Consider the following 26,198-nt stretch of genomic DNA (forward strand, 5'->3'; position numbering starts at 1 on the left):
AACTCATCACTTCCTTGGAATTTTATCAGATTAGATTGATCAATTCTCTGAAGAGTTGCTATCAGCTTCAATCCCTGTAGGAGTGTTCATGGTAGTCATATGTGTGATTGTTTATATTACTCTTTTCACTTATGCTTGCCCTGCCTCTTCTTTTAGTCTGTGGGCTTTTGGGTAGTTTTAGGATGGGTAGAAGTGGAGGGACAACATGTACTTCCAGCACAGTTCACTAGAAAGATGGATGGGTTTGGAATCAGAGGACCTGGATACATTAACCAGCTCTGCTGTTTGTTTACTCCTTGTATGGCCTTGGGCAAGCCATTTGGTATCTGGGCCTCAGTTACTCTACCACAAAATGGGGGTGGGGGAGGGTTAGACTAGCTGACCTTTAAATCAGAGATTCCAGCTCTGAATTTCTGTTCCTATGATCCTTTGTATCTTACTTTTTTGTTGTTTGTTTGTTTGTTTGGTTTTTTTGCAGGGCAATGGGGGTTAAGTGACTTGCCCAGGGTCCCACAGCTAGTAAGTGTCAAGTGTCTGAGGTTGGATTTGAACTCAGGTCCTCCTGAATCCAGGGCCAGTGCTCTATCCACTACGCCACCTAGCTGCCCCCATTTGTATCTTCTTACAATTCCTGTTCCACTGTTCTTCACAGGAAGGTCATTTTGATTTTGTATTCCATTAAATAATACTCATATATTAATGAATAGACTAACATAACATTAAAAATAGAACATAACATAACTAAGCAAATAATATCTAGTTCTGCATAATATAATATTAATATATTGGTATGATTATTAATATATTCATTAACATATGAATATATTATATGTGTCAGCTGCCTATTACTTTTCAGTAAGAAGCATAGTATAATTAATGGATAGAGATATGTAAAGATTCCAGTTAAATTTACACCTCTGACAAATAACTAACTGCTGGTGTGAACCTGGGTAAGTCACAGTCTCTCAGTGCCCCAGAAGACTAGTTAGATGCTAGACTTATGAAGACAAAAAGCAATAGGAGCTTGCATTTTACTTGGAGAGTCTCTTATGCAATATGGAACTTTTGATTTGGGAGGACCTTAAAGATCATATCATTTAACCCTTTGACTTAATGGTAGAAGAAACCAAGGCTCTAAGAAGCTCAGTTTCACAAAAGGTCACACAGTTAGTTAGTGACAAAGCAAGGATTCCCAGTCCAATAGTTTGTTGTTTTTCCCATCATGCCATGCATATTGACGTGGTAAACAAAAATATCCTCCCATGCAGAAACTAAACGCTGATTCTCCTGTCTGGGCTAGCCTGGGAGGTCCTTTGGGAGCTTTAGTGTCTACAAGACTCTATTTCTGGTCCCAGTGAGGATATATTGTTCTATCTGTGCAAAATAGCTGAGAAGTGAGACTGATAAATTTTGACCTTTCGTTTTGTTTATTTCAGTAGGAAAGTGTTTGCGGAGCTGCTGCGACTTAAGTCTTCCAGTAGTGAGGTTCAAAGTTATGGTTAGTGCTTTGTCAAAAAAAAAAAATAAAGGTCAAAGTCAAAGATAGAAACTTAAGAGGCCCATGGGAGTGAAATGATTTGCTCAAGGTCACACAGACAGCAAACATCAGATGAGGGACTTCTGACTCTGAAACCAATGCTCTTTCTTCTTTCCCTTGCTGCTTCACACAAGGGTCTCGTTTATATCACAATATTCACTCTTTCTAATAGGAAAAAACAAAAAACCAACCCTCCAGAAACAAAGTGAGATCTCATCAATTGGGGCATGGCTAAAAATTATTGCCAAATGAATATAATGAAATACTATTGTGCAGTAAGAAATGGCGAATATGAGGGATTCAAAAACGTGTCGGGGGATTTGTATGAACTGATAGGGAGGAAAATAAACGAAATCAAGAAAAGGAGATACATAGTGAATAAAACAATAAATAAATGGAAAAACCACTAAAAGAGAGCTGATCTCAAAGAAAACCATGATGATCTTAGAAAACAGAAAATGAAACAAACCTCCTCCCTGATAGGAGAGGTGGGGGCTGGGGGAAGGAGATACTGGGTTGGGATAATTTATACATCGTCAAACAATATTTTGGATTCTTTTGCTTTTTCCTTGTCACAAGAGAAGATTTGATAGGGGTTAGGGAGAGGGATTAGAGAGACCAGTGGGGGGAGTCACTTTAAATCTCTCAGCCTCAACTTCTTCGTCAGTAGCCTAGGGATAATAAAAGCATCTCTTCCACAGGGTTGTTGTGATGCTAAAATGAGGCAGTCTCTGTGAAGTGCTTTGCAGACCTGGCAATGGAAGCCTCGGCCCCTTTTCGTGGAAAAAAAAATCGTCTTTATCTCCTGCACTGATTGTCCCAGTAGATTTCCCCCAGCAGACATTTTCTCTGACACTCACAAGGGAGTCTTGCACAGGTGTTATACATACAGGCTTCAGAATCTGATTCCAAAAAATGAAAATTATACAGGACAAATGACCGCCTGTTTATTTAGGAAAGGAACTCTTTCCACACTCGGGGCCTCTAGAGTCTTTCCCATTTATTTAAATGAGGTGATTCTGGTTTCTGAATAAAAGGGCTCTCAAAAATCTTGTTACTGAGGCACCCCCTTGCAGTAAGAAAACAGAGAGCCAAGAGGCCTGGGCTGGAATCCCTCTATTGACATATTGACACATATATGACAACAAACTTACATATGGATATGTGCAGAATTTATTGTACACATCTACAAATGCATACTATATCTAGATATATTTATTCATCACTAGTAACTTGGATTAAGTGTCAGAAACATCTGGGTAAGACCCCTGCCTCATATTTACACTTAGAACTTACTGTAGCCAGAGGAAAAGCCAGGGTTTTGAAGAGAAGATCTCTGGAAGGAGTTACCCACTGAAAATCTTTATTTCTCTTCAGTCCTTGTGTCATGTCATCCAAGCCGGCAAGCCTGTAGAAAATGGCCTGTAAGAGCTAAATTCATTGCAACAAATGAGGACATTTTCATTTGCCTTTAATTAATATATTCCTCACTGATGTAAAATCCTGGTCCTCTGGGAACGATGTAGATCAGGAGGAAGGAGTTGTTTTGCCTTTCTGGTGAAAAGCCAGTCCCAGGGAGGTAGCTTCCAGCTCAGTGGACCCTGCCCTTGCTTTATTAAAACTGATTGTATAAAGTAGTTTAGGGGATAATAATGCACACAATATTTCATTTAATAGACTTAAGCTAAATAGCAAACAATATGAAGAGTCAGCTCACAAAGAGAGCTTAATGGAATAGATAATTTGGCCACAGAAAGGGGAAGGAACAAGCTTATGGTGTAAGGAGGATTCTGGAAGGAGAGGGACAAGCTTTGCTCTGGGTTCTTACTGTGAGCTATGTGCTCAGGTCAATACACTGCACTGAGCCAAGAGCCACAGAAAGCAGGTCTAGTAAGCTACTTCTCCTTGGTGGCCCCTCACTGCCTGGTATTTGGGAAGGCACTTGGGAAGGTGCATATAACAGTAGCTTTGTGACCTGAAGGGACTGACTCAGTTCCCTGACTGACTTACCAGGCAGTGATTTTGGCACTGGGGAAAGCATCTGACTCAGAGTGATGAAAGTCAGCTAGGGGGTATTGAGTATGCCTGCTTGCACACCTATTATTTATCCAGCAACAAAAGCAACAAAAACAAGCATCTGTGTGAATATTTATACACACATGTGAATATATAGATACATATACATTATTCATATGTATATATATATGCTATGTGTAGTACTCACTATGTTCCAGACACTCAGTTAAGTGCTAGAGATTAAAAAAAAAAAAGTTTTCAAAAACAAAAGCAAAATCAGTTTCCGATCTCAAGGAATGTACATTCTAATCGAGGAGACAGAATATAAGTCTCTGGGGTACATGGAAGCTATAGCAGAAGTATCAGAAGGTAATCTCAAAGAGGAAGGCCTTAGCAACTAGATAAGCAGGGCAGGCCTCCTTAGAGAAGGTAGGATTTGACCTGAGTCTTTTTTTCTTTTTTCTTTTCAAAAAAATATTTTGTTATTTTGCAGTTACAAGTAGAGATAGTTTTCAACATTTGTTTTTATAAGATTTCTGGTTTCAAATTTTTCTCCATCCCTCCCCCCTCCCCCAGACAGCAAGCAATCTGATATAGGATAGATATATAGATATAGATATATAGATATACATAGATATATAGATATACATACACACAATACATATACACAATTACATTAAACATATTCCTGCATTAGTCATGCTGTGAAAGAAGAATCAGAGCAAAAAAGGAAAAACCTCAAAAGAGAAAGACAAAGAAATAGAAACAGTATGGTTCAATCTGCATCTAGATGCCACAGTTCTTTTTTTGGGATTTGGAGAGCTTTTTCTATCATGAGTTCTTTGAAACTGTTTTGGATCGTTGCACTGTTGAGAAGAGCCAAGTCTATCCCCATTGTTCATCACACAATGTTGCTATTACTGTGTACAATGTTCTCCTGGTTCTGCTCCTCTCAGTCAGTATCAGTTTATGTAAGTCCTTCCAGGTCTCTCTGAAATCTGCCTGCCCATCGTTTCTTACAGCACAAGAGTATTCCATTACATTCATATACCAAAACTTGTTTAACCATTCCCCAATTGATGGGCATCCCCTCCATTTCCAATTCCTATCCACCACAAAAAGAGCAGCTATAAATATTTTTGTACATGTGGGTTCTTTTCCCTTTTTTTATGATCTCTTTGGGATATAGACCTAAAGTGGTATTGCTGGGTCAAATGGTATGTACACCTTTATAGTCCTTTGGGCATAATTCCAAATTGCTCTTCAAAATGGTTGGATCAGTTCACAGCTCCACCAACAATGCATTTGTGTTCCAATTTTTCCACAGCTTCTCCAACATTTATTATTTTCCTTTTTTGTCTTATTAGTTAATCTGATAGGTGTGAGGTGGTACCTCGGAGTTGTTTTAATTTGCATTTCTTTAATCAATAGAGATTTAGAGCATTTTTTCATATGGCTATAAGTAGCTTTGATTTCTTCATCAGAAAACTGCCTGTTCATGTCCTTTGACCATTTCTCAAATGGGGAATGACTTGGATTCTTATAAATTTGATTTAGTTCCTGATATATTTTAGAAATGAGAACTTTATCAGAAATACTGGCTGTAAAAATTGTTTCCCAGACTTCTGCCTCCCTTTTAATTTTGGCTGCATTGCTTCTGTTTATACAAAACCTTTTAAATTTAATGTAATCAAAATTATCTATTTTGCATTTCATAATATTCTCTATCTCTTGTTTGGTCATAAACTGTTCTCCTTTCCAAAGATCTGAAAGGTAAACTATTCCTTCATCTCCTAACTTACCTATGGTATCACTTTTTATGTCTAAATCAGGTGCCTTGACCTTATTTTAGTATAAGGTGTAAGATGTTGGTCTATGCCTGATTTCTGCCATAGTATCTTCCAGTTTTCCCAGCAGTTTTTGTCAAATACTAAGTTCCTATCCCAGAAGCTGAAGTCTTTGGGTTTATCAAAAAGTACATCACTAAAGTCATTTACTATTGTGTCTCATGTGCCTAACCTATTCCATCGATCCACCACTCTATTTCTTAGCCAGTACTAAATAGTTTTGATGAATGCAGCTTTATAGTAAAGCTTCAGATTTAGTACGGATAGCCCACCTTCCTATGCATTTTTTTCATTAGTTCCCTTGGTATTCTTGACCTTTTGTTTTTTCAGATGAATTTTATTATTATTTTTTCTAGCTCTATAAAATAATTTTAGGTAGTCTGATTGGTATGGCATTAAATATATAAATTAATTTAGGTAGAATTGTCATTGTTATTATATTAGCTCAGCCTATTCATGAGCAATTTATATTTTTCCAATTATTTGGATGTGATTTGATTTGTGTGAAAAGTGTTTTGTAATTGTGCTCAGAGTTCCTGGGTTTGTCTTGGCAAGTAGACTCCCAAGTATTTGATATTGTCTACCATTACTTTAAATGGAATTTCTCTTTCTATCTCTTGCTGCTGGACTTTGTTGGTCATGTATAGAAATGCTGATGATTTATGTGGAATTATTTTATATCCTGCAACTTTGCTAAAGTTAAGTGTTTCAAGTAATTTTTTAGTTGATTCTCTAGTATTCTCTAAGTATACCACCATATCATCTGCATCGAGTGATAGTTTTGTTTCCTCCTTGCCTATTCTAATTCCTTTAATTACTTTTTCTTCTCTTATTATTAAAGCTAACATTTCTAGTACAATATTAAATAATAGAAGTGACAATGGACATCCCTCTTTCACCCCTGATCTTACTGGAAATGCCTCTAACTTATCTCCATTACATATAATGTTTGCTGATGGTTTTAGGTAGATACTGCTTATTATTTTAAGGAAAGCTCCACCTATTCCTATGTTCTCTAATGTTTTTATTAGGAATGGGTGCTGTATTTTGTCAAAAGCTTTCTCTGCATCAGAGCTGAGTCTTAAAAGAAGCCAGGGATCTAAGTGACTGAGGTGAAAAGGGAGAGAGCATCACCACATCTCCCAGGCCTTGGGGGAAATACAGAGTAGAAGTCCCTAACCCAAATGAGTTTATCATCTAGCTGGGATGACAACACACACACACACACACACACACACACACACACACACACACACACATACATGCACATGGAATTAGAAAACAAGTCAAGGCAGTAAATAATAAAGTAAGAAATATATTATATAAACAATAAATATAGGAAATCAGGGTGGGGGAGGTAGGAATATTGACTGAATGGATAGAAGAGATGCTACAATTTTTATGTTTAATTTTTAGATTTGTAACATGTGTATGTCTTTTATCCTACTCCTGAATGTTAGTTTTGTCCTTTCTGAAGAAGCTTCAAATGTTTTGTCTATTGGTGCGTTCTCTCTGAATACTTCTTTTAAGATATTAGAGTGGCAAGAACAGGGTCATTCCCAGTGAATCAAGAATTCTAATATCCTTGACACCATGTTGAGATTTTTGTTTGTTTGTTTGTTTGTTTATTTGTTTTGCAGGGCAATGAGGGTTAAGTGACTTGCCCAGGGTCACACAGCTAGTAAGTGTCAAGTGTCTGAGGCTGCATTTGAACTCAGGTCCTCCTGAATCTAAAGCTGGTGCTTTATCCCTTGTGCCATCTAGGTGCCCCTTTTGTTTGTTTGTTTGCATGTTGAGATTCTGGCTCAGGCACTGCATCATTTGTCTAATCCAAATGATGGTACAATGGAAAGAGTGCCAGAGGACCTGAATTCAGATTCTGATTTTATTGGCCTTGGGCAAATCATTAAAATCTTTTGGGTCTCAGTTTTCCTCCTTTGAAACACAAAAGGGCTGGACTAGATCTGTTATGAGGCCCCTTTCATCTCTAATGATGCACTAGTGATGGCCAACAACAGATATAGGGTAGCACAAATTTAGAGTGTCAAAAAGAAGGGACTCAGTGATGCCCAAGACCATGCTTGTCCTTCTGCTACTATGGACACTAATGATAATGATGATGATTGTAGCATTTATATAGTATACTGTTGTTGTTGTTGTTGTTGAGTCATTTCAGTTGTGTCCAACTTTTTGATACTCCACTGGGGGTTTTCTTGGCAAAGATACTGGACTGGTTTGCTATTTCCTCTCCAGGAGGTAGGTGCTATTATTTTCCCCATTTTTCAGATGAGGAAACTGAAGCAAAGAGAGATTGAGTGACTTGCACAGGGTCACAAAGCTAGTAAGTATCTAAGGTCATATTTGAACTCAGGTTATGAGGCTCAGTGAATAAAGTTGCTGAACTTAGAATCAGGATGACCTGAGTGAGCCTCCAGGATCAAATATATTCAATGTGATCCCAGAAACTTTGGGGAGTGGGGGTCCTGGACTACCGTTTAAACTTTCAACATTATATTGTCATTGGGTATATGTTTTATTTGTAAGTTCCTTGGGAACAAGGACTTTGTCATTCCTCTTCTGGAGACAATGTAGTTTACAATCTTGTTGACTTGGAGTTAGGAGATCTGGGCCTGAATTCTGCCTCATGCGTAAAAGCTATGCAATCATAGACAAGTCTTCCTATCAGAGCCTCAGTTTCCCAATCTGTTAACCAGAGGTAATAATACTTGCACCATTTAACTCACAAGTTTATTATGAGGAAAGTCTTTTGTAAACTTGGAAGCTTCTATGTAAGCATGATCAATTAACTGTTCTTTCCCCTGCTTCTTGGCCACTCAATAAATGTTCAATCAAATTAGGAACACAATACTTGCAATCTAACTCATGAAATAAATTTTCCTAATCTGACTAAGAGATTCATCTGAACCTGCTTCTGGATGAAATACATTTGACTTTCTCCCTACTTGGCACTTAACAAATGTTAGTTGAATTGAATTGTTTGTTGGTTTAAGCAAAAAAATCAAATCAATCAATCAGCAAGCATTAATTAAGCCTTACTATGTGTCAGGCATTGTGCTAAATGCCATGGATACAAAGAAAGGTGGAAACAGTCCCTGCTCTCAGGAAATTCACTTTCTAATGGAGAGGGGGGGAGATAACATATAAACAACTATGTACATATAAAATACATACATGGAATAAGTACATGCATACATAAATGGAAGGTAATGTCAGAGGGGAAGGAATTATCAGCTAGAGCTGATAACTCCAGGTCCCATAAGTGCTGCCTTCAGATTCCGTGACTTGAATAACTTCTCAATGTGTTGCCTTGAGCTCAGGGAGTCTTTCTAGAACAGCATATTACAATCTGTCAAGGGCGAAAATTCCCCTTTGGCAGTTTCCAAAGTAGCATTCTCTATTTTTTTAAGTAGGCCTGAGGAAAAGTGGACTCTTACAGAAACATGTGGAACTGTTAGGGAGAAATTTTTCTTTTTATTTATGAAGACAATATATATTTTATAATGTCTGTGTGTACATGGGTGTATGGGTGAATGTCTGTGTGAGTGTGTGTGTGTGTGTGTGTGTGTGTGTGTGTGTGTGTGTGTGTGTGTGTGTACATGAGCAAGGAAAGAAGGGTATAGATCTAGGTCATGTCTCTTGATTCTTAAAATTTCTTCTACGGACTCTAAGCTATGTTATGGCCCATATGATCTAAGAATGATAGTTTTAGAAAACTAGCCAGAGTCAGAATCAGTAGAATTAAGCTATGCCTACATGAGGCCAAACACCCGGATAAAATGGAAAAATTAAGTCAATAGACCAGATGTTTCTTAATACTATATAAGAAGCTTGTTATGATACAGCTTATAGTCAAGTCAATCTTTAATGCTTTTGGCTAAAGGGTATCATGACACTACCAGAAATACAGCTTATAATTTACATATATGTGATATACTGCGGGTCAAATCATGTGTCTTAAAACATAACAGCTAAATAGAGGGAAAACCTGATACAAAAATTTAGCCTTTTTGCATAGAAAAATCAAAATGCTTGATGGGGTGTCCCAAATGTCTTAGTACAGATTTAAGCTTTAATGGATTAAAGCTACACTAAGACTTTTGGAACATCCTGTATAATTGTGAGCTTTTATCAATATTATGTTGTTCTTTCTTTTTTTTGTTATAACACCATCATTACAAAGGAGTTGTGCTTTATCTGAATAATGGTGCGTGGGTAAGTCAGTTTTATTTTCATCTCTCTCAGCACTGAGCATGGGAGTTTGAACATAGGAAGGGCTAAATAAATGTTTACTGAATGAATGAATGAATGAATGAATGAGGAAAAAAGAGCTTAGATATCATCTTCCAAGGGATTGTCAGGGGAAATTACCCTGATTTTCTAAAAGCAGAAGGTAAAATAAAAATTGAAAGAATCCACCAGTCACCTCCAGAAAGAGATTACAAAATGAAAACTTCCAAGAATATTATAGCCAAATTCCAGAGCTCCCAGGTCAAGAAGAAAATATTGCAAGCAGCTAGAAAGAAACAATTCAAGTACTGTGGAGCCACAGTCAGGATAACACAAGATCTGGCAGCTTCTACACTAAAGGATCAGAGGGCATTGATTATGATATTCCAGAGGGCAAAAGAATTGAGATTACAACCAAAAATCACTCACCCAGCAAACTAAATATAAACTTTCATGGGGAAAATGGAACTTCAGTGAAAAAGAGGACTTTCAGGAATGAATGAATGAATGAATGAATGGAGACCACTCCTAGACCTCTGTCCTTCTCTCTCTCTTCTTCTTCCTCTACAAATCTTCTCTCTCGCTTTTCTCTTCTCACTTCATATTTTCTCCCTTGGCTCTACATATTTAATCCTAAAATTTTAACTAGAACCTTTATGCAAAGAACTCCCACATATAGATTTTCATCTCCGAAGCCCCTCCTGAACTCCAGGCTTATATTCTATATGTGACCTATCTATAGTTCAGACTTAAAGCTTCTGGTGGTAGGCAGCCCAATTTCACCTAACTGTATTATGGCCTAGCCTATAATTTTCTTTTTTAAATTGTTTTGTTTGACTATGCATGTTTGTCACAAGGATTTATTTTTCTTTTTATCTTTTAAATTGAAGTGGGGATGGAGAGGAGAGAAAATAAGAATTTGTTGATTGAAAATTAAAATAAGAATTATAAAATTAAAAAATAAATAAAATTTATAAAGACTGTGAAAAAAATTCTTAATTGCTTTCTTGTAATCTAGGTAAACAGAATATCCCTTATTTAGCAGTTAAAAACAAAACAAAAAAAAACCTGTCCAAAAATGGAAATGGGGTTAGTCTGGAATATCTTGTTCCTGATAAAGTAAAGCTGACTCCCTGTGCCCACTGCTTTCTTTTCTAGAAATTCACTGACCATCCCTTTATTAACTGATTCTAGAATTTTACCAGGAATTGAAGTCAAGTTCATTGGCCTATAACTTGAAACCTGAATTATCTTTTTTTTTAATCAAGGAAAATAATTGTTCTTATCTAATCTTGTGGCACATCTTCAGTTCTCCAAGATCTTTCAAAGATCATTCAATACTCTAGTACTTCCTTCATCTAGTCCTGTTGATTTGAACACCCATGAGAAGTTAAGATCTCTGATACTACTTATCTCCTTATCTTGGATATCAACTTTCCATTAGCCATTGTTGTTCTGTATTTTCCAGTCCAAAAAGAATTTTCCTATGCAGATGGAAGAAGCAATATAATAATCGAGTATTTGTGCTTTCTCTACATCACATGTTGCCATAGCCCCATCTATCCTAAATAGCACATCCTCTCCCTTCCTTGATCCTTCTATTTCTCCCAATACAGATAAAACAAACAAATCCATTTTGTTATACTTCTCAGCTTCTGTTTGTTTGGAGAGGTAGCACGACTTACACTATAATTTCAAAACCATGCCATTCTTTGGTCTTCATCATCCATTACCTGATTTTGCTTCCATCTGGCTATTTCTTAAATTTAAAATGGTTGACATATTCCTTGATACCTGTACCAGTCTCTTTAGATGACATCCCCTCCCACCCTCCACCTTCCTCATATTTTGAATGGTTTCTTTTTGTTTCTTCAGAATTTAATTCTTGAGAGTTTTCTCATCCCCCCTCCAATCAACCCATACTGAGCCCTTTGAGACTTGCTTTCCCGAAACCTACATTTATGTCAATCTATGACTGGTTTTCTAATCCGTGACTGGTTTTCTTTCTATGACAAATTTTAAGATGGAGTATTCACTTCCTCCTATAGTTCCCATCTGTCTACCGCAGAAGCAACCACTTCTTTGTTGGTGAGAACCAGGTCCAAAAGAAGAATTCTTTTTGTCTTCTCTACTTTTTGAAGGATGAGATCATCAGAAATCATATCAACAAATTATTAATTGCTTTATTTGTGTGTGTGTGTGTGTGTGAGAGAGAGAGAGAGAGAGAGAGAGAGAGAGAGAGAGAGAGAAAGAGAAAGAGACAGAGGGAGAGAGAGAGAGAGAGAGAGAGAGAGAGAGAGAGAGAGAGAGAGAGAGAGAGAGAGAGAGAGAGAGAAAGGGGGCAAGGGAGGCAAGCAGGGAGGGAGGGAACTCCTGCAGATGTCTAGATAAATGTTGCCCAATCACTCTAACAATCCAGGTCTGTTATCTATTCCCTAAATTCCTCATCTCTTTCCTCTTTCTGTCCAGGAGGTCTGTGGTGTACTCCAGTGATAACATGACTCTTCTATCTCCATTTATCATCACCTAAATGCTCCTCCCATGCTTTTCCTCCTAATGTCTATATTTCTATTAATAACCTTATACTTTTCCCAGTCACTCAAGACAAAGAACCTAGAATTTAAAGCTTAAAGGAACCTCAAAGATCACCCAATATTGTCCACTCATTTTATAGATGAGGAAACTATGACCACAGAAGTGATTTGACTTATAGGATCATAAAATCATACATTTAGAACTGGAAAGGAACTTAGAGGCCACCGCCCCTCATTTTACAGATAAGGTACGGTAAAGTTAAAAGTGTCTGGGTGTCATACAACTTTTTCATGTCCGAGGTTTCATGTCAAGTCCTCCTGATTCCATAACCAGCACTCTATCCACTGTGACACTTGCTAGGTCCCACAGGACTGGATTCAAATTTGGGTCTTCTGACTCTAGGTTGCCTGCTCTTTCTGCTATAATACCTTAATATTCTCAATTCCTCCCTCTCCTGAAGTCTTTGCAAACAAGTCTTTTTGTCCCCATCCCCAATATATTTCTTTCATCTGTCCACCTTCTCCTGACTTCGATTTCCACCATCAAGAACATTCATCACCTCTGCCAGAACTATTATAATAGCCTTACATGGTTCCCATGCCTCCATTCTCTTCCTGCTTCAATACATCCTTTGCAATGTTATGATCTTCCTCCCTTGTCCAAACATCTTCAGTGGCTATTCACTGCCCACCAAATAAAAGGCAAACTCCTTTCCCTGTAATTTAATACCCTCTGCACCCTGGCTCCTACTTACCTTTCCAGACTTATTTCATGTTAATCTTCTTTGTGAACATTAAGCCTTGGGTAAACCAGACTAGTTCTTATTCCTTGCTCTCATCCTGCATCCTGCCATCTCCCTCCTTGGCATAGTTTTTGCATGCTGATCCCCATGCCTGGCACAGATTCCACTGCACATGTTCTCCTTTAAGAACTACTTAGGGGGCAGCTAGGTGGCCCAGAGGATGGAGCACTGGCCTTGGATTCAGGAGGACCTGAGTTCAGGTCCAGCCTTGGACACTTGACACTTACTAGCTGGGTGACCCTGGGAAGGTCACTTAGCCCTCATTGCCCCACAAAAAAAAACAAATAATAAAGAACTACTCAGGTGCCGCCTTTTTCATTGATCTCCATATCTGTCCTTATGTCACTCTGACCACTCTGCTTAACCACTTGTGTACTTATCCATCATTTGTTGTAGTTGTGTTAGCTTTTGTGTGCGTGTATTATAACCCCTCTACCTCCAGTACAAACACACATACACATCATACATTTTTATATCCCCATATCTAACACATAGAAGATGCCCTATAAATGTTTGTTGAAAAACTGTTTATTCAACTGAATTATTGCTTGGGGGAGGGGATGATTGTCAAACTTTCAAACATCAGCATGATCAAACCTTATGACAATGAGACCTGTTTCATAAAAATGGAGGGAGTTTGGTTGTATAGAAAAAGCTTTAGGGTCAAAATGCCTAGCCTCAAGTCTCAACTTTGCTGCTTGTTAGTTGTGTGATGTTGGGTAAATCACTTCAAATCTCTAGACTTCAACTTTCTCATTGATAAAATAAGGGGATTATATGAGATTATTCCCAAGGTACTTTCCCTATTAGAATTTTATTCTATTTGCTATAATTTAAATGAGGAATCAATCATCTTGGAAACATTTTGCTCAAAGGAAAGTTTCCACTGCTACACTCTTCTTATAGTAATGTAGCTGACACCAGCCAGTACTACCAGACTTTGTACAAATCAACCAAGCCACCTCGTCTTAAGATCACCAGATAATGATTTAGAGTTGAAAGGAAACTTAGAGGGAGCCAGCTCGTCTAAACTCTTCATTTTATAAATCAGTAAACTGAGACTCATAAGGATTAAATGACTTGCCCTATGCTATACTTATAGTCAGTATTAGATGTTGGATTTGAACTCAGGTTCTCTGACTCCATAGTCATTCTTTCCATGATACCATGTTGCTTATTATCTCTATTAGGTTTTCAAGTCAAGGTATTTACAATTTCCCTTTATGTCTGTTGCTGTGCATGAAGCCAGATTCCAGATCAGTGTAGGGGTATGTGTGTATGTGTATGTGTGTGTGTATGTTTCAATCTAATCACTCATCTTGCCTGCCTTATAGACTAGCTGCTCCCATTCTTCCCTTCAAACTGTTCTCTATTGAATCACTTGTACCACCATCATTACTTTAGCAAAGCATTTAATCAAAATGATAACAGACTCTGACCTGATGATATCAAAACAATAACTTCAGCATCAAAGACTGAGATCTTTATTCTGTCCCTGTTTCAGTCCCTCAAACAGTAAAAGTGAGGCCCAATCCACATGGGCCACAGTTTTCTCATCTCACAGACCTGTCTGCATCACAGAAATTATTCATCACAGATTTTTTCATAAACAGATTTCCAGTAAAAATGGATTTTAGATCTGTGTAGCTAACTCACTGCTTGTCTAGGGAGAACTGTAGAAAGCTGGGGGTGCCTCTCCTTGTTGCAAGTATACAAAGAACCACGGAATGCAAACTCTAAGATTTAAGGCTCTCCTGCTTACCAGGTTGTGAAACTCCACTGGGTTTCAGTCTGTCTCTGCAACTGTTCCTCCAAAGTCTAAAGGGGTGGGGGCGGGGGGCAGGGTGCGGGGGAGGAGGGCAGGGAAAATGCTCCAGAGGCTACCCCCAGATGGCTCATGCTGATTATAATACATCTAGCATATTAGAAGGTAAACCTTTGGTCGTGGAGTCCAGAAGACACAGACAACTTGTTAGCTGAGGTTACCCTGAGCAAGTCCCTTAACTTCTGTTTGCCTTAATCCACTGGAGAAGGAAATAGAAAACCACTTCAGTATCTTTGCCAAGAAAATCTCATGGATAGTATGGTCCATAGGGTCACAGAGAGTCAGACATGACTGAATGACTGAACAACATGCTGATCTCTTTATAAGGGTCACATTCTCTCTTTGGCTTGTTGTATCCAACTGGAGTTGCTCCAGAAAACTTTCTTTATATATTCAGGATATAGGTTGTGTATGGGTTTCCCCTCATGTTAGTAATGGGATCTTCAGCTCTTATATAAGTATTATATAAGACTTGCCCAGGGTCACACAATGACCTAAGTGTCTGAGAACAGCTTTGCACTCTATTCACTGCACTACCTAGCTGCCTGCCCTATTATGCATTTTCTGTGAAGGTGAAATAAATGCTATCCTGAACCTGATATATATACACGCCCCTTAATTATGCTTTTATGCTTGAAAATAATATGTTAAAGGATACATTTGCTGGGGCAGCTAGGTGGTACAGTAGATAAAGCACCAGCCCTGGATTCAGGAGGACCTAAGTTCATATCCTGCCTCAGATACCTGACACTTAATAGCTGTGTGACCCTGGGCAAGTCACTTAACCCTCATTGCCCTGCCAAAAAAAAAACCCACAAAAAAAAAAAGAGGATACATTTGCTAGTTTGATATTATTTCTCCTAAACAAACATTTCACCCTCTCCTCATTTTGCTTCTTGTCCTTTTGTTTGAGGCATGGGGGTACATTGGGAACCAAACAGGAGAGTAACCTTTCCTTAGCAAAGATCTGGGAGCTCTACCTCCAGCCCATTGTTAAAGAGTTGTTTTCTATCTGTTGGCATAAGCACAAGTTGCTTCATAACTACATGCCTAAGTGAAGAATTACTAGAAATGTGGGCCCTGTTTTATAAATGTGCCCTGTAGATGGTGGCATGTTGGCAATCACTCTTCCTCAAATACATACATACATATACACATACACACATATACACACATACACGTGCACATATATACATGCACGTGCACACACATATACATAATATACATACATATACATATATATACACCTAAATACATATATATTCAGCATATTTTTTATTATACCATATTGTCTCACTGAGAATAAAATAAGGACTGCTTTGCCTTTCATGTACCTTTACCACCTTAATGTTTAAAGCTAGATAACTCATTATCAGAGAGAAGACAGAGAAGATTTATTCTCAGATGAAAACCTCACAAATTTCAAGAAAAAAGGCCTCAATAAAAGCTGAGAGTACAAATAAGCCAGTGGAGGATTTTCTAACAATCAGAAAGAAAAACACATAAAACCACAAAGCAAACCCAAAATATTACTTGAAAATATTAGAACATGAAAGAAAGTAAGCCAATAGTGCCAGACATAAGGGACACTGAAGGACCACCTAGAGATCACGGGAAAAAAAACGTTAGATAGGCTTAAAAGAGAGAAAAGGACATAAGAAAAGAAATTAGGAATGAGTTTCAGTTGGAAATCAGAGCCTATAATGGTGGGTTCAAAAAATACAAATACAAACAGCAGACCAGGAAAAAATGAAGAAGCAAAAGAAATGAGCAGATTTGGATCACAGTATTCTTCTGACACCCAGGTTTCAAATGAGAATAAGAAAATAAGAATTTAAAATAAGAAAAACAATGGAACAGGGCTTGAGGGTGTTTGAGGAGGCTGAAACTACTCTAACACATGGTGACTAGTTAAACTCTTGGCTAGTGCTTCCTTGCTTTTCCCTCTTCATGAAGAGGCTTTCTCCCCAACCTTTGAAAACCACATGCTCATTTGTAGTACAAGTGTTCCCATGGTGATATGAGTAAGCACACCCTGGGCTGCTTCTCTCTTTCCCAACCACAGCACACCACTTTGGATAGGAAGGAAACATGTTCCTCAGATTTTCCTATTTTCTTCTTCATCAATAATTTCATTCCCCCTGAAAACTTGCCAATCATCACACATGCACATTGCTTCACTTGCATCTGTCAAGATGCCAACATGCCAACCTCGTGTACAGGGTGGTGGTGTTCCGTTTTCCACTGATCTTTATCAGCGTTACCATGTCATAGCCATCATCAGTGATGAATATTTATTTGGCACCCCAAGGGGAGCTTCAAGCTGGTGAGGAGAGGGGAGTACCTTGCCAATACAAATACATGGAGGTATAATACCTGAAGTAAAACACTAGTGAGTGTCCTACTTCTTGGCTAATTGAAAGTCAGTGTAGTGAGATTTATGAGTCTGCTATGAGTCAGGACCAGGTTCCTGAAGGAAGAGGATTTTAAGTTTTTATTGACTGTCTGTGCTGGGCAAGAACCTGCCTATTAGGATGCAATAGAGTGATTAATGAGTTGCTTCTTTGTGGAATAACTTGGAGGGGGGGAAACTGGAAAACACTACAATAAAATGGCATAAATCATTTGAGTTTGGGCTATCTTTAGAACAAATGTTGCTATCATTTTGATTTCTCTTGTCAATCTTTGCCCGCCCAAGGAAGGTGGAGCCTATCATTTCTTCTCATTTAAAGCTTGCTCAAAGTTGCCCACATTGGAATTTAATCATTTCTTCTCATTTAAAGTGTACTCAAAGTTGCACAGATTGGAATTTCTTACCAGAGTTGTTTTTGTGTCTTCTCTAAGTGCTACCTAGGGTCAAGGACTCCTTTGTGCCTTCTTTCTGCCCTTCTCTCACATGATCTGAGCATCAGATGTTCTTGAAAGTTTTTATCACTCCTTCAGTTATATTGCTAATTAACAAACTTACTACCTGGCATATGACTTGGTCAACATTTTTGGGGGAGGGAATATGGATAGCAATTAAAAAGAACATTATGGCCAAGGGATATTTCATACATAGATATATACCTTCCACAAAATCTTGAAACGATGAAATCTTAGTCCTGGAAGAGAACTTAAGAGGTAACTGAGGCCTTCTTTCCTCCTGCCTTCAAATAGTATCTGGACTAAACCACTACAAGAAAATGAGCACATTCTCTTAAGTATTTGTATAAAATCCCTAGGAGGGAATCATAGCTCTGGGCTTACATGAATGAAGTTCCATCTTGAAGGTTTTTTATAAATCATTGTCTTTGGCTTATACCTCCCCCACCCAGGGTTTTTTCCAAAAAAAATCTGAATTTAGTTTATGTCTAGGTTCCGCAGAATAAATAAAGTCACTCATCTCCCATGTAAGCACTCAGGCTACCAATACATGGAGCATAGGACAGCTTCACTTAACCAGACAAAAATGCAAATCAGAAAGGACTCTCATCCAGGTTGACAAACAGTCAAGGTTACTGTTTTTCATTCTCAGTAGAGCTTCTAGCCTTCCCAGGGACCTATTCAGTTTTCTAAGTACATAGCACTATCATAGGATCAAGACTGCTTTATAAGGGAAAGGTATTAGGGTTGCTAGGGAATCAAATAACCCACTCCTCAAGTGAACCCTATCCACCACAAGTGAAGAGTCTAATCCTTCAGATTTATAGTACTGTACAAGTATACCTTGTTTTACTTCACTTCACTTTATTGATCTTCACAAACACTGAGGTTGTTTTTTTTTTTTTTTACAAATTGAAGGTTTATAGCAACCCTTCATCAAGCAAATCTATCAGTACCCCATTTCCAACAGCATGTGCTCACATAATCTCTCTGTCACATTTTGGAAATTCATGCAATGTTTCAAAGTTTTTCTATATTATTATATCTATTATGGTGATCTGTGGTCAGTGATCTTTGATGTTACTATTTTAAATGTTTTGGGGCATCACATAATGTGCCCATATAAGACAACCAACTTAATCAACAAGTGTTGTGTGTGTTCTGATTCCTCCATTGATCCACCCCCCTGTTCCCCATTTTTCTCCCTCTCCTCAAGTTTCCCTATTCCCTAAGACACAACAATATTGAAATTAGGTTAACTAATAACCCAGCAATGGCCTTTAAGAGTTCAAGTGAAAGGAAGTCAATTGGTGAGGCAAACATCATTGTTGTCTCTTTTTTTTTAAGAAATTTCCACAGTCAACCCAACCAATATGTTGGAGGATGTAATGACTGGAATGACGCCACCTGCTGGAGACTTACTGTAGGAAAGCTCTGCCATGAGGAGAAGGCATCTGAGGGCAAGCCATGCAGCTTTTCTTTGGTGTCAGGAAGTGACATTTGCTTATGGGAGGAAGTGGGGGCAAGGCTAGCTCTCTTGGTCTCTTTCATGAGGGCTCTTGTGGAGAGTGGAGCTAAAATGCACTCTCCCTTTGATAGATAGATGAATCTAGGCCTTTCTCTCTCTCTTCACCAAATTCTCATTCTCCTTAATAAATGCTTAAAAGTCTAAACTCTTGGTAAAGTTTATAATTTATTGGTGACCACTCATTATATATTTAAGACAGACTAGCTAGAATTTTAGCCCCTTACAAGGAGAAGCAATGTTCTCCTATCTCCTCCAACAATAGCAATTAAAGCACTGGTGTTGACCTTAGTAAGGAGTAAGTATACTTCATCATGTGAGACAGAGCTGAAAGAGGAGATAGTGGTAGAAGGCATCTGAATGATAAGAAATGAGGAAGAGGGGAGAAGGAGCCATGATGAATGATCTCAATTTTTCTATAAAATTTGAGGCAAGGTTCTCAGCTGAGAGAGTGTGGGGAGGGAAAGGCATGGGAGACTTGAGGAGGGATGAAAAGGTTTGAAAGAGCTAATGTAAAGAGTAGGATAGTTAGTTGATTAAGGAGGTATGACAGGTTTACCTAGCAGCAGTGAGAGCTCAGTTGAGGTTGCATAACATAAATTTGTAGTGGACCCAGACAGAACAGTTGCATGAATTTCTTCATCTTCATTAAGCAGCATACATATAGGAGTGAATATGGCAAATGGTGGGATGATTCAAGTCTGAGATTTGGCTGCACATAATCAGTAATATGATAAGGAACCAGGTATTCAATAGAGTAGGACAGTGTATAGTTGAATTGATTCACCAAGTCAAGATGGGAAGAAGAGAAGAAAGTGGCTAGTGTAAGGGAGATTGCCAGAGACTTGAGAGATCAAGGGGTTAGAGGACACAGTACAGATACGGAATAAGGTTTTGCAAGGGAAGACAGAGGGAGAGATGAAAAGCCAATAGATTATAGCTAGATAAAATATTTCAGAATTCTTGAACAAAAAAGTGTTATATTTATGGGTGATGGCAAGGTTCAGGATATACCCACTTTGTGGGAAGTGAATAGGTTGAAGAACTGACTGGTTAGTGTTTGAGAGGGAGTTAATATGTATGTTGAAGTCTGCTACTATAAGGGCAAGAGTTTGGGAGGAAAAATTGTGAGCCAGTTACTAAACTCGTTAAGGAAGGAAGGGGAGAAGCCTAAGAAGTCTATAGACAACAGCTACTAGGGTTTTGATTGGGTGATAGCTATGAAAAGCATGAACCTTAAAAGAAGAGAGGTTACTGAGTGATGAAGGTAAAGGGAGAATCTGAAAGTGATAATAGGAAGCAAGGAGTATTCCAACTCTCCCACCTCAGCTAATGAGCTGAGGAGAATGAGTAAAGATACAGCCAGTACTGTAAAGGGTGACTAGGAAGTCTGTGTTATTGCAGGCAGGAGAGAGCAAGCCAGGTTTCAAAAATAACTAGTAGGGGCAACTAGGTGGTGCAGTGGATAGAGCACCGGCCCTGGAGTCAGGAGAACCTGAGTTCAAATCCGGCCTCAGACACTTGCCTTGTGCTATCAAATATGCCTTTGATGTAGGTGGAAGATTCCAGGGGTCAGAAACATGCTGGGCTCTTCTTATCACCTGAGAAGACTGGTTATGAAGTGGCAGAAGGAAGAGACAGACACAGAGCACAACAGGAAGTCCTTTGGGGTACATGGAAGACACCTTTTCCCACCCCTTCCTGTCTTCCCTCAAGGGATATACTGGGACAACAGTAGAAGAAAGAATTAGATGATATCTAATGGGCAGGGCAGTGGATAGAGCACTGGGCCTGGAGTCAGAAAGATCTGAGTTCGAGCCCAGCCTTAGATACTTATTAACTGTGTGACCCTGGGTAAGTCACTTAACTCCTATTTGCCTCGGTTGCTCATCTGTAAAATAAGGACACAGTAGAGAAGAAAATGGCAAACTATTCCAGCATGTTTGCCAAGAAAGCCCCATAGATAAGTCTATGAGGTCAGGAAGAACCAGGCATGACTGAACTAATGAACAACAATAATAAATGTCCATACCAACTCTTAAAGGTATTGTCCTATAATCATCTATGGAAGGAGTTTAGATAGAGGATAAAAGAGAGATAAGGAAAGTCCTTTTGGGGATATAAATATTAAGAGTTTAGGTGGGGCAGGGGAAGGTAGGTGGCACAGTAGATAAAGCACTGGCCCTGGAGACAGGAGAACCTAAGTTCAAATCCAGCTTTAGACACTTACTAGCTGTGTGACCCTGGGCAAGTCATTTAACTCCAATTGCCTCCAAACCCTGTCCCCCCCCCCAAAAAAAAATGAGAGTTTGGGTAAGGAATGAGAAGCCAGAAAAGGAAACGGAGGAGTGATTAGGGTTGTAGGAGGAAAACAAAGAGACTTTGGTATCCTTGGATCAGGGGAAAATATCTTCTGATGCTTTTCAATGGTGTCAAACTCAAACTTTGCAGAAAGGCAGAAAATGAGAGCTGTAAAAAAAAAAGATCAATGGAGTTAGTGCTTAGGGTGTCATTTGTATTTGGAGCACTATATAGGTGTTGGTATTTTATCTACACAGTCTCTGAAAGAATAATTTCTGTAAGTGTTGAGAATGTGTACAATGGATTGTAAGGGGTTGAGAATGGAATGTATAGTAGAGAAGCAGAGGTATTAAAAGTTGATAATTTTTAAATGGAGTATAGGAGTGAAGAAGAGAAGAGAGATGGAATGATTCTGAAATAGAGTCATGAAGACTTAAACATGGTGGAAGGCTCATGCAAAGGAGAGATTGAAGATATATGAGAGAAAGAGAATGACTGCTGAGGCAAAGTCCTGGAGGAGAAGGGAAAGAATGGTTTTAAGATATGGAAATGGAAATGGGGAGAGGAAGGACCCCATTAGCTAGCCTCAATATGCTTATCCTCAAGGATGAGGACCTATTCTTTACATTCTTCTTATCACCTGGCATCTAGCCTTGAACATACATGATGCTCAATTACGCATGTGTTTAATAAATATTTGCTAAATTATTGAAGTTGAACAAAAAACAACCAGACAGTGGTAAATTATCATCAAGTCCTAGACTGGGTAGTGTACAATAAAAAGAACTATAATGGGGCAGCTAAGTGGCACAGGGGATAGAGCACATCAGAGGTAATAATAGCCTGAAGGAACTCTAGAAACATTGGAAGTACCCCAAGGCCTCCCCACCATACTGTTTTAGTTCCTATTCCTTGGGTTCATGCCTGAAGCAGTAGGACAAAGGATCGTACCCTTCCTGGCTCTTAGTTTCCTCATGTTGATTTTATTCTCTTTAAAACAAAGAAGAAGGGGCAGCTCAGTGGCACAGTGGATAGAGCACCAGCCCTAGACTCAGGAGGACCTGATTTCAAATCCAGCCTCAGACATTTAACACTTACTAGTTGTGTGACCCTGGGCAAGTCACTTAACCCCAATTGCCTCACCAAAAAAAAAAAAAAGAACTATAGAAAGTCCAAGATGCCAAGTGTTGGCAACTGTGAGGAGACAGCCCTGAGAAGAAAAGAATTTTCTTGCTAGAATTTTCCCATTGAACAGGTAGGGTGGGGCCATAGGAAGACTTGAATAACAAGAGTTTGGATTTGATCCAGTAGACAGGAGGGAGCCCCTGTAGATCTTTGAGCAAGAAAATGGCAAGAGTAAAGCAGTTAAAGAATCATAATAGATGAGGTTAGCCTCAATATGTGGGATAGGTTAGAGAAGAGAGGGAGCGGAGACAAAAAGACTGGTGTGGAGCCTAATGCAATAGGTGTGACATAATGAGGGGTGGGACCTCAGGAATGGAGCCAGCCAAATGGACTTGGGTGGTGCTACTGGGAGGAGAGAAAAAGGAATAAAGCCAAGAGACATTTGTAGGAAACAATAGGATTTCCTGACTGATTGGATAAGCGAAGGGGAAAGAGGGTACCAGAGTGTAGTGGCTCAACTAATGGAAAAGATGAAGTGACTTAGTTTAGGGCTATCATGAGAAAGTTGGTTTTGGACATGTTGACTTTAATTTAAAAGAGACTCATCCAAACTAGGACTAGAATGAAATCTGAACTCAAGTTCTATCCCTGAAACATAGCCCTCCCTCCATCTTTGATTCACCATTCTCAAAAATACATGACAGATGCATGTTGCTTAGTTTTCTACTGTGTTGCTGTAGTTCTATAAAAACAATGTGGTTTTTTTGAACAAATTCTGTGATTAAATCAAGCAGCAGCTTTGATATTTACAAACACATTGCAGCTGCATTCAAAATGCAATCTGCCAAGCCCCTCAGGAATCTAAAGGACTTTCCTCATCCGAGACAAGCTCCACCAGTTGGGCCAGGAAGAAGGGGACCTCACCTCTAGGGCTTTTGGATCAGAAGCCATCTTACCTCCCTTTACTAGCAAATTTTGTGCTTCATTTTTTTCTAGCAAAACACAGCTTTCTGAAAACCTCTCCCATGCTCCAAATTAAGATAAATGTGAACCTAGTTATAAGTCCTTTGTGAGGTGTTCCAGAATTCTTTGCCATGCTATAATGAAGGCAAAAGGCATTTGTTAAGCCAGGAACTCATGTGAGACTTACTGCAACCTTTTGAGATAGCTGCTTTTATTATCCCCATTTTACAACTGAGTAAACTGAGGCAGAGAACAATTAAATGACTTGCCCAGGGTTACCTCATGTCTGAGGCTAGATTTGAATTTACATCTTCCTCACTCTAGGCCCAGTTCTCTATCCACTGTGCCACCTAACTGCTTAAATTCTAACCAAGTCTACCAAATATTGCCCACCACAATCTTTTGGCTTTTTCTTGTTTTAAAATGTATATTTATAAACCATATTGAATACATTTCATTGTCATTCATTCATGGTTCACTCTTCAGGTTACTGTATGGTCAGAAGAGTTTGGAAGACAAAGGACACTGTGATCACAGTGATTTTCACACACAAACTTTTAAATGTATTTTTGTTGTCGTTGCTGTTGTTGTTCAGGAGGTCTACCCCTTCAGCTGGAGACTGAGCCTATAAAAATGGAAGTGGGAACTGAATTTGGCAGTGTGTTTGCCGTTTCCAAGGTAAATCTGCTATTCTCTGCGTGCTGAAAAATGGCATACTTCCTCCATTCAAAATTGCACTTCCTACACAACATACGTTGCCCTTGTCACCGACTTCCTCAGTGCTCTGGAAAAGCTAAAATGCTTCCTGCACAGAATGAAACTCCTTTCGGCAGAGAGGGTGAGATCAGTGATGTCATCACTGACAGTTTAATTGCCTCAGAGAAGAATTCTGGGTCAGAGTCTCTACAGAAGACCTCTTGACATTTGGCTTGCCCAATTGCCCCACAGACATTATCCCAAATGAGTTACTTGCATCATATTGTTTAGGAAAACAGAATGCCAAAAATCTCAAGCAATGAAAAGAAGAAGGATTCAAATAATGGAGGGCTTTTTTTTTTCTTCTTCTAAAAACAAAAGTTTTCTGTCTGGAGGCACAGATGGTAGGAAAGCAAATAGACAGATTGGTCCCTGGTGTAGCACAGACTTAGACTTACCAGATTCAGCACTGTCAAGTATTTCCACTCGCCTCCATACGGGAACATTTGTGATACATGCTTCTTTGATCTTTGGAAGGAGAAACAACAGATGAGAAAAATATACCAGCCACAAACAAGGAAGTGGTATACGCACACAGACACTCCTGCCGTGGCTTAGCTCAGACCAAGGTTCTGGAAGCATTTTTTTCTGTTCATTCTAGAACCCAGCATTTGAAACTCTTGACCATGCTCTGTACTTAATAAAATAACCAATTCTAACCACTCCTCAGGAAAGTGAATTTCAACAAATTCCTGAACCTTGCTTCCTCTTCTAGAGTTCTTTCCTAATAAACTTGGGAGAAAGGATTATTGCTGGGCTTTAGATAGCTAGAATCTAAAGATGACCATTCAAGATTACGTTAGGTCAATTTCAGGCTTACATCAATTTGAATGTTCTTTTTTTTTGTTATTTTCTTCTAGAAGGGGAGAAATTCTTGAATATCTCTGTAATAATTGAACTTTGCACTCTCTAGCTAATTGGGAATGGAGGAAGAAGCAGCCCATTCACTGGCCCTCCCAACCAAAACCTGATGTTGTACTGACACACTTCAGGTTTCGTTTTTCCTTCTGTGGCATCCAGAGATAAACAAATTGTCCCAGGAAAATGAAAAAGAATATTTATCCACCCCATAAAACCAAACAGGAAAGTAAGAGAGTGAGGGTGAGGCTGTGGCAGATAAAAGAGGTCTTATCTGAAAGTACCTTAGACCTTTCCATGCAAGATAACCTTTTACACAATTTTCTTGAGAAACCATGGAAAGCTAGGGGGCCTTTCTAGGGATGAAATTGGCATATTCATTTCACATCTTATCAAATCAGTCAAATATTTATTAAGTACCTATTTTGTGCCAGTTGTTATCCTAGACACTGTGGATAAAGGAGAAAAATGAAACTAGCCATACCTTCAAAGAGCTTAAATTAGTCAGGGGAGACATGTACATATATACAATATAACTACAAGGCATAAAAGGCAAGTGAAAGGGAGGGGTGAACTAGGTCACTAAAGGTGCAGCTAGGCTACCTAGAACCCATCTGGTTCTGTTTCTATATCTATAACTTCTTGTTCAGTTATTTCAGTTGTATCTGACTGTTAAGGGTTAAAATTCTAGCTAGTCTGTCTAAAATATCTAATGAGTGGTCACCAATAAATTATAAGCTTTAGCAAGAGTTAGACTTTTAAGCATTTATTAAGGAGAATAAGAATTTGGTAAAGAGAGAGAGAGAAAGGCCTAGATTCCTATCTATTAAAGGGAGAGCACATTTCTAGCTCCCTTCTCCTCCAGAGTCCAGAGGAAAGAGCCCCAGATCGAGCGCCAGTCTCTTCCTTCCTCCTCCCACTAGCCTGCGTCACTTCCTGATGCCAAAGAAAAGACTCCTGGTCTTGCCCTCAAAGACCTTCGCTTCATGGCTGGA

General features: G+C 38.9%; 1 protein-coding gene across 1 annotated transcript in view; it reads right to left on the bottom strand.

The window, feature by feature from the left end:
* LOC122746889 (androgen dependent TFPI regulating protein) overlaps positions 1-26,198 on the bottom strand; it is a 134,912-nt gene that overhangs the window by 107,752 nt on the left and 962 nt on the right. The window contains 2 exon segments of the mRNA XM_043992964.1: positions 2,834-2,968; positions 24,744-24,898. Of these exon segments, the coding sequence (XP_043848899.1) occupies positions 2,834-2,968; positions 24,744-24,898 (290 nt within the window).

The sequence above is a fragment of the Dromiciops gliroides genome, chromosome 1, assembly GCF_019393635.1.
Source record: "Dromiciops gliroides isolate mDroGli1 chromosome 1, mDroGli1.pri, whole genome shotgun sequence".
NCBI classification, from domain to species: domain Eukaryota; kingdom Metazoa; phylum Chordata; class Mammalia; order Microbiotheria; family Microbiotheriidae; genus Dromiciops; species Dromiciops gliroides.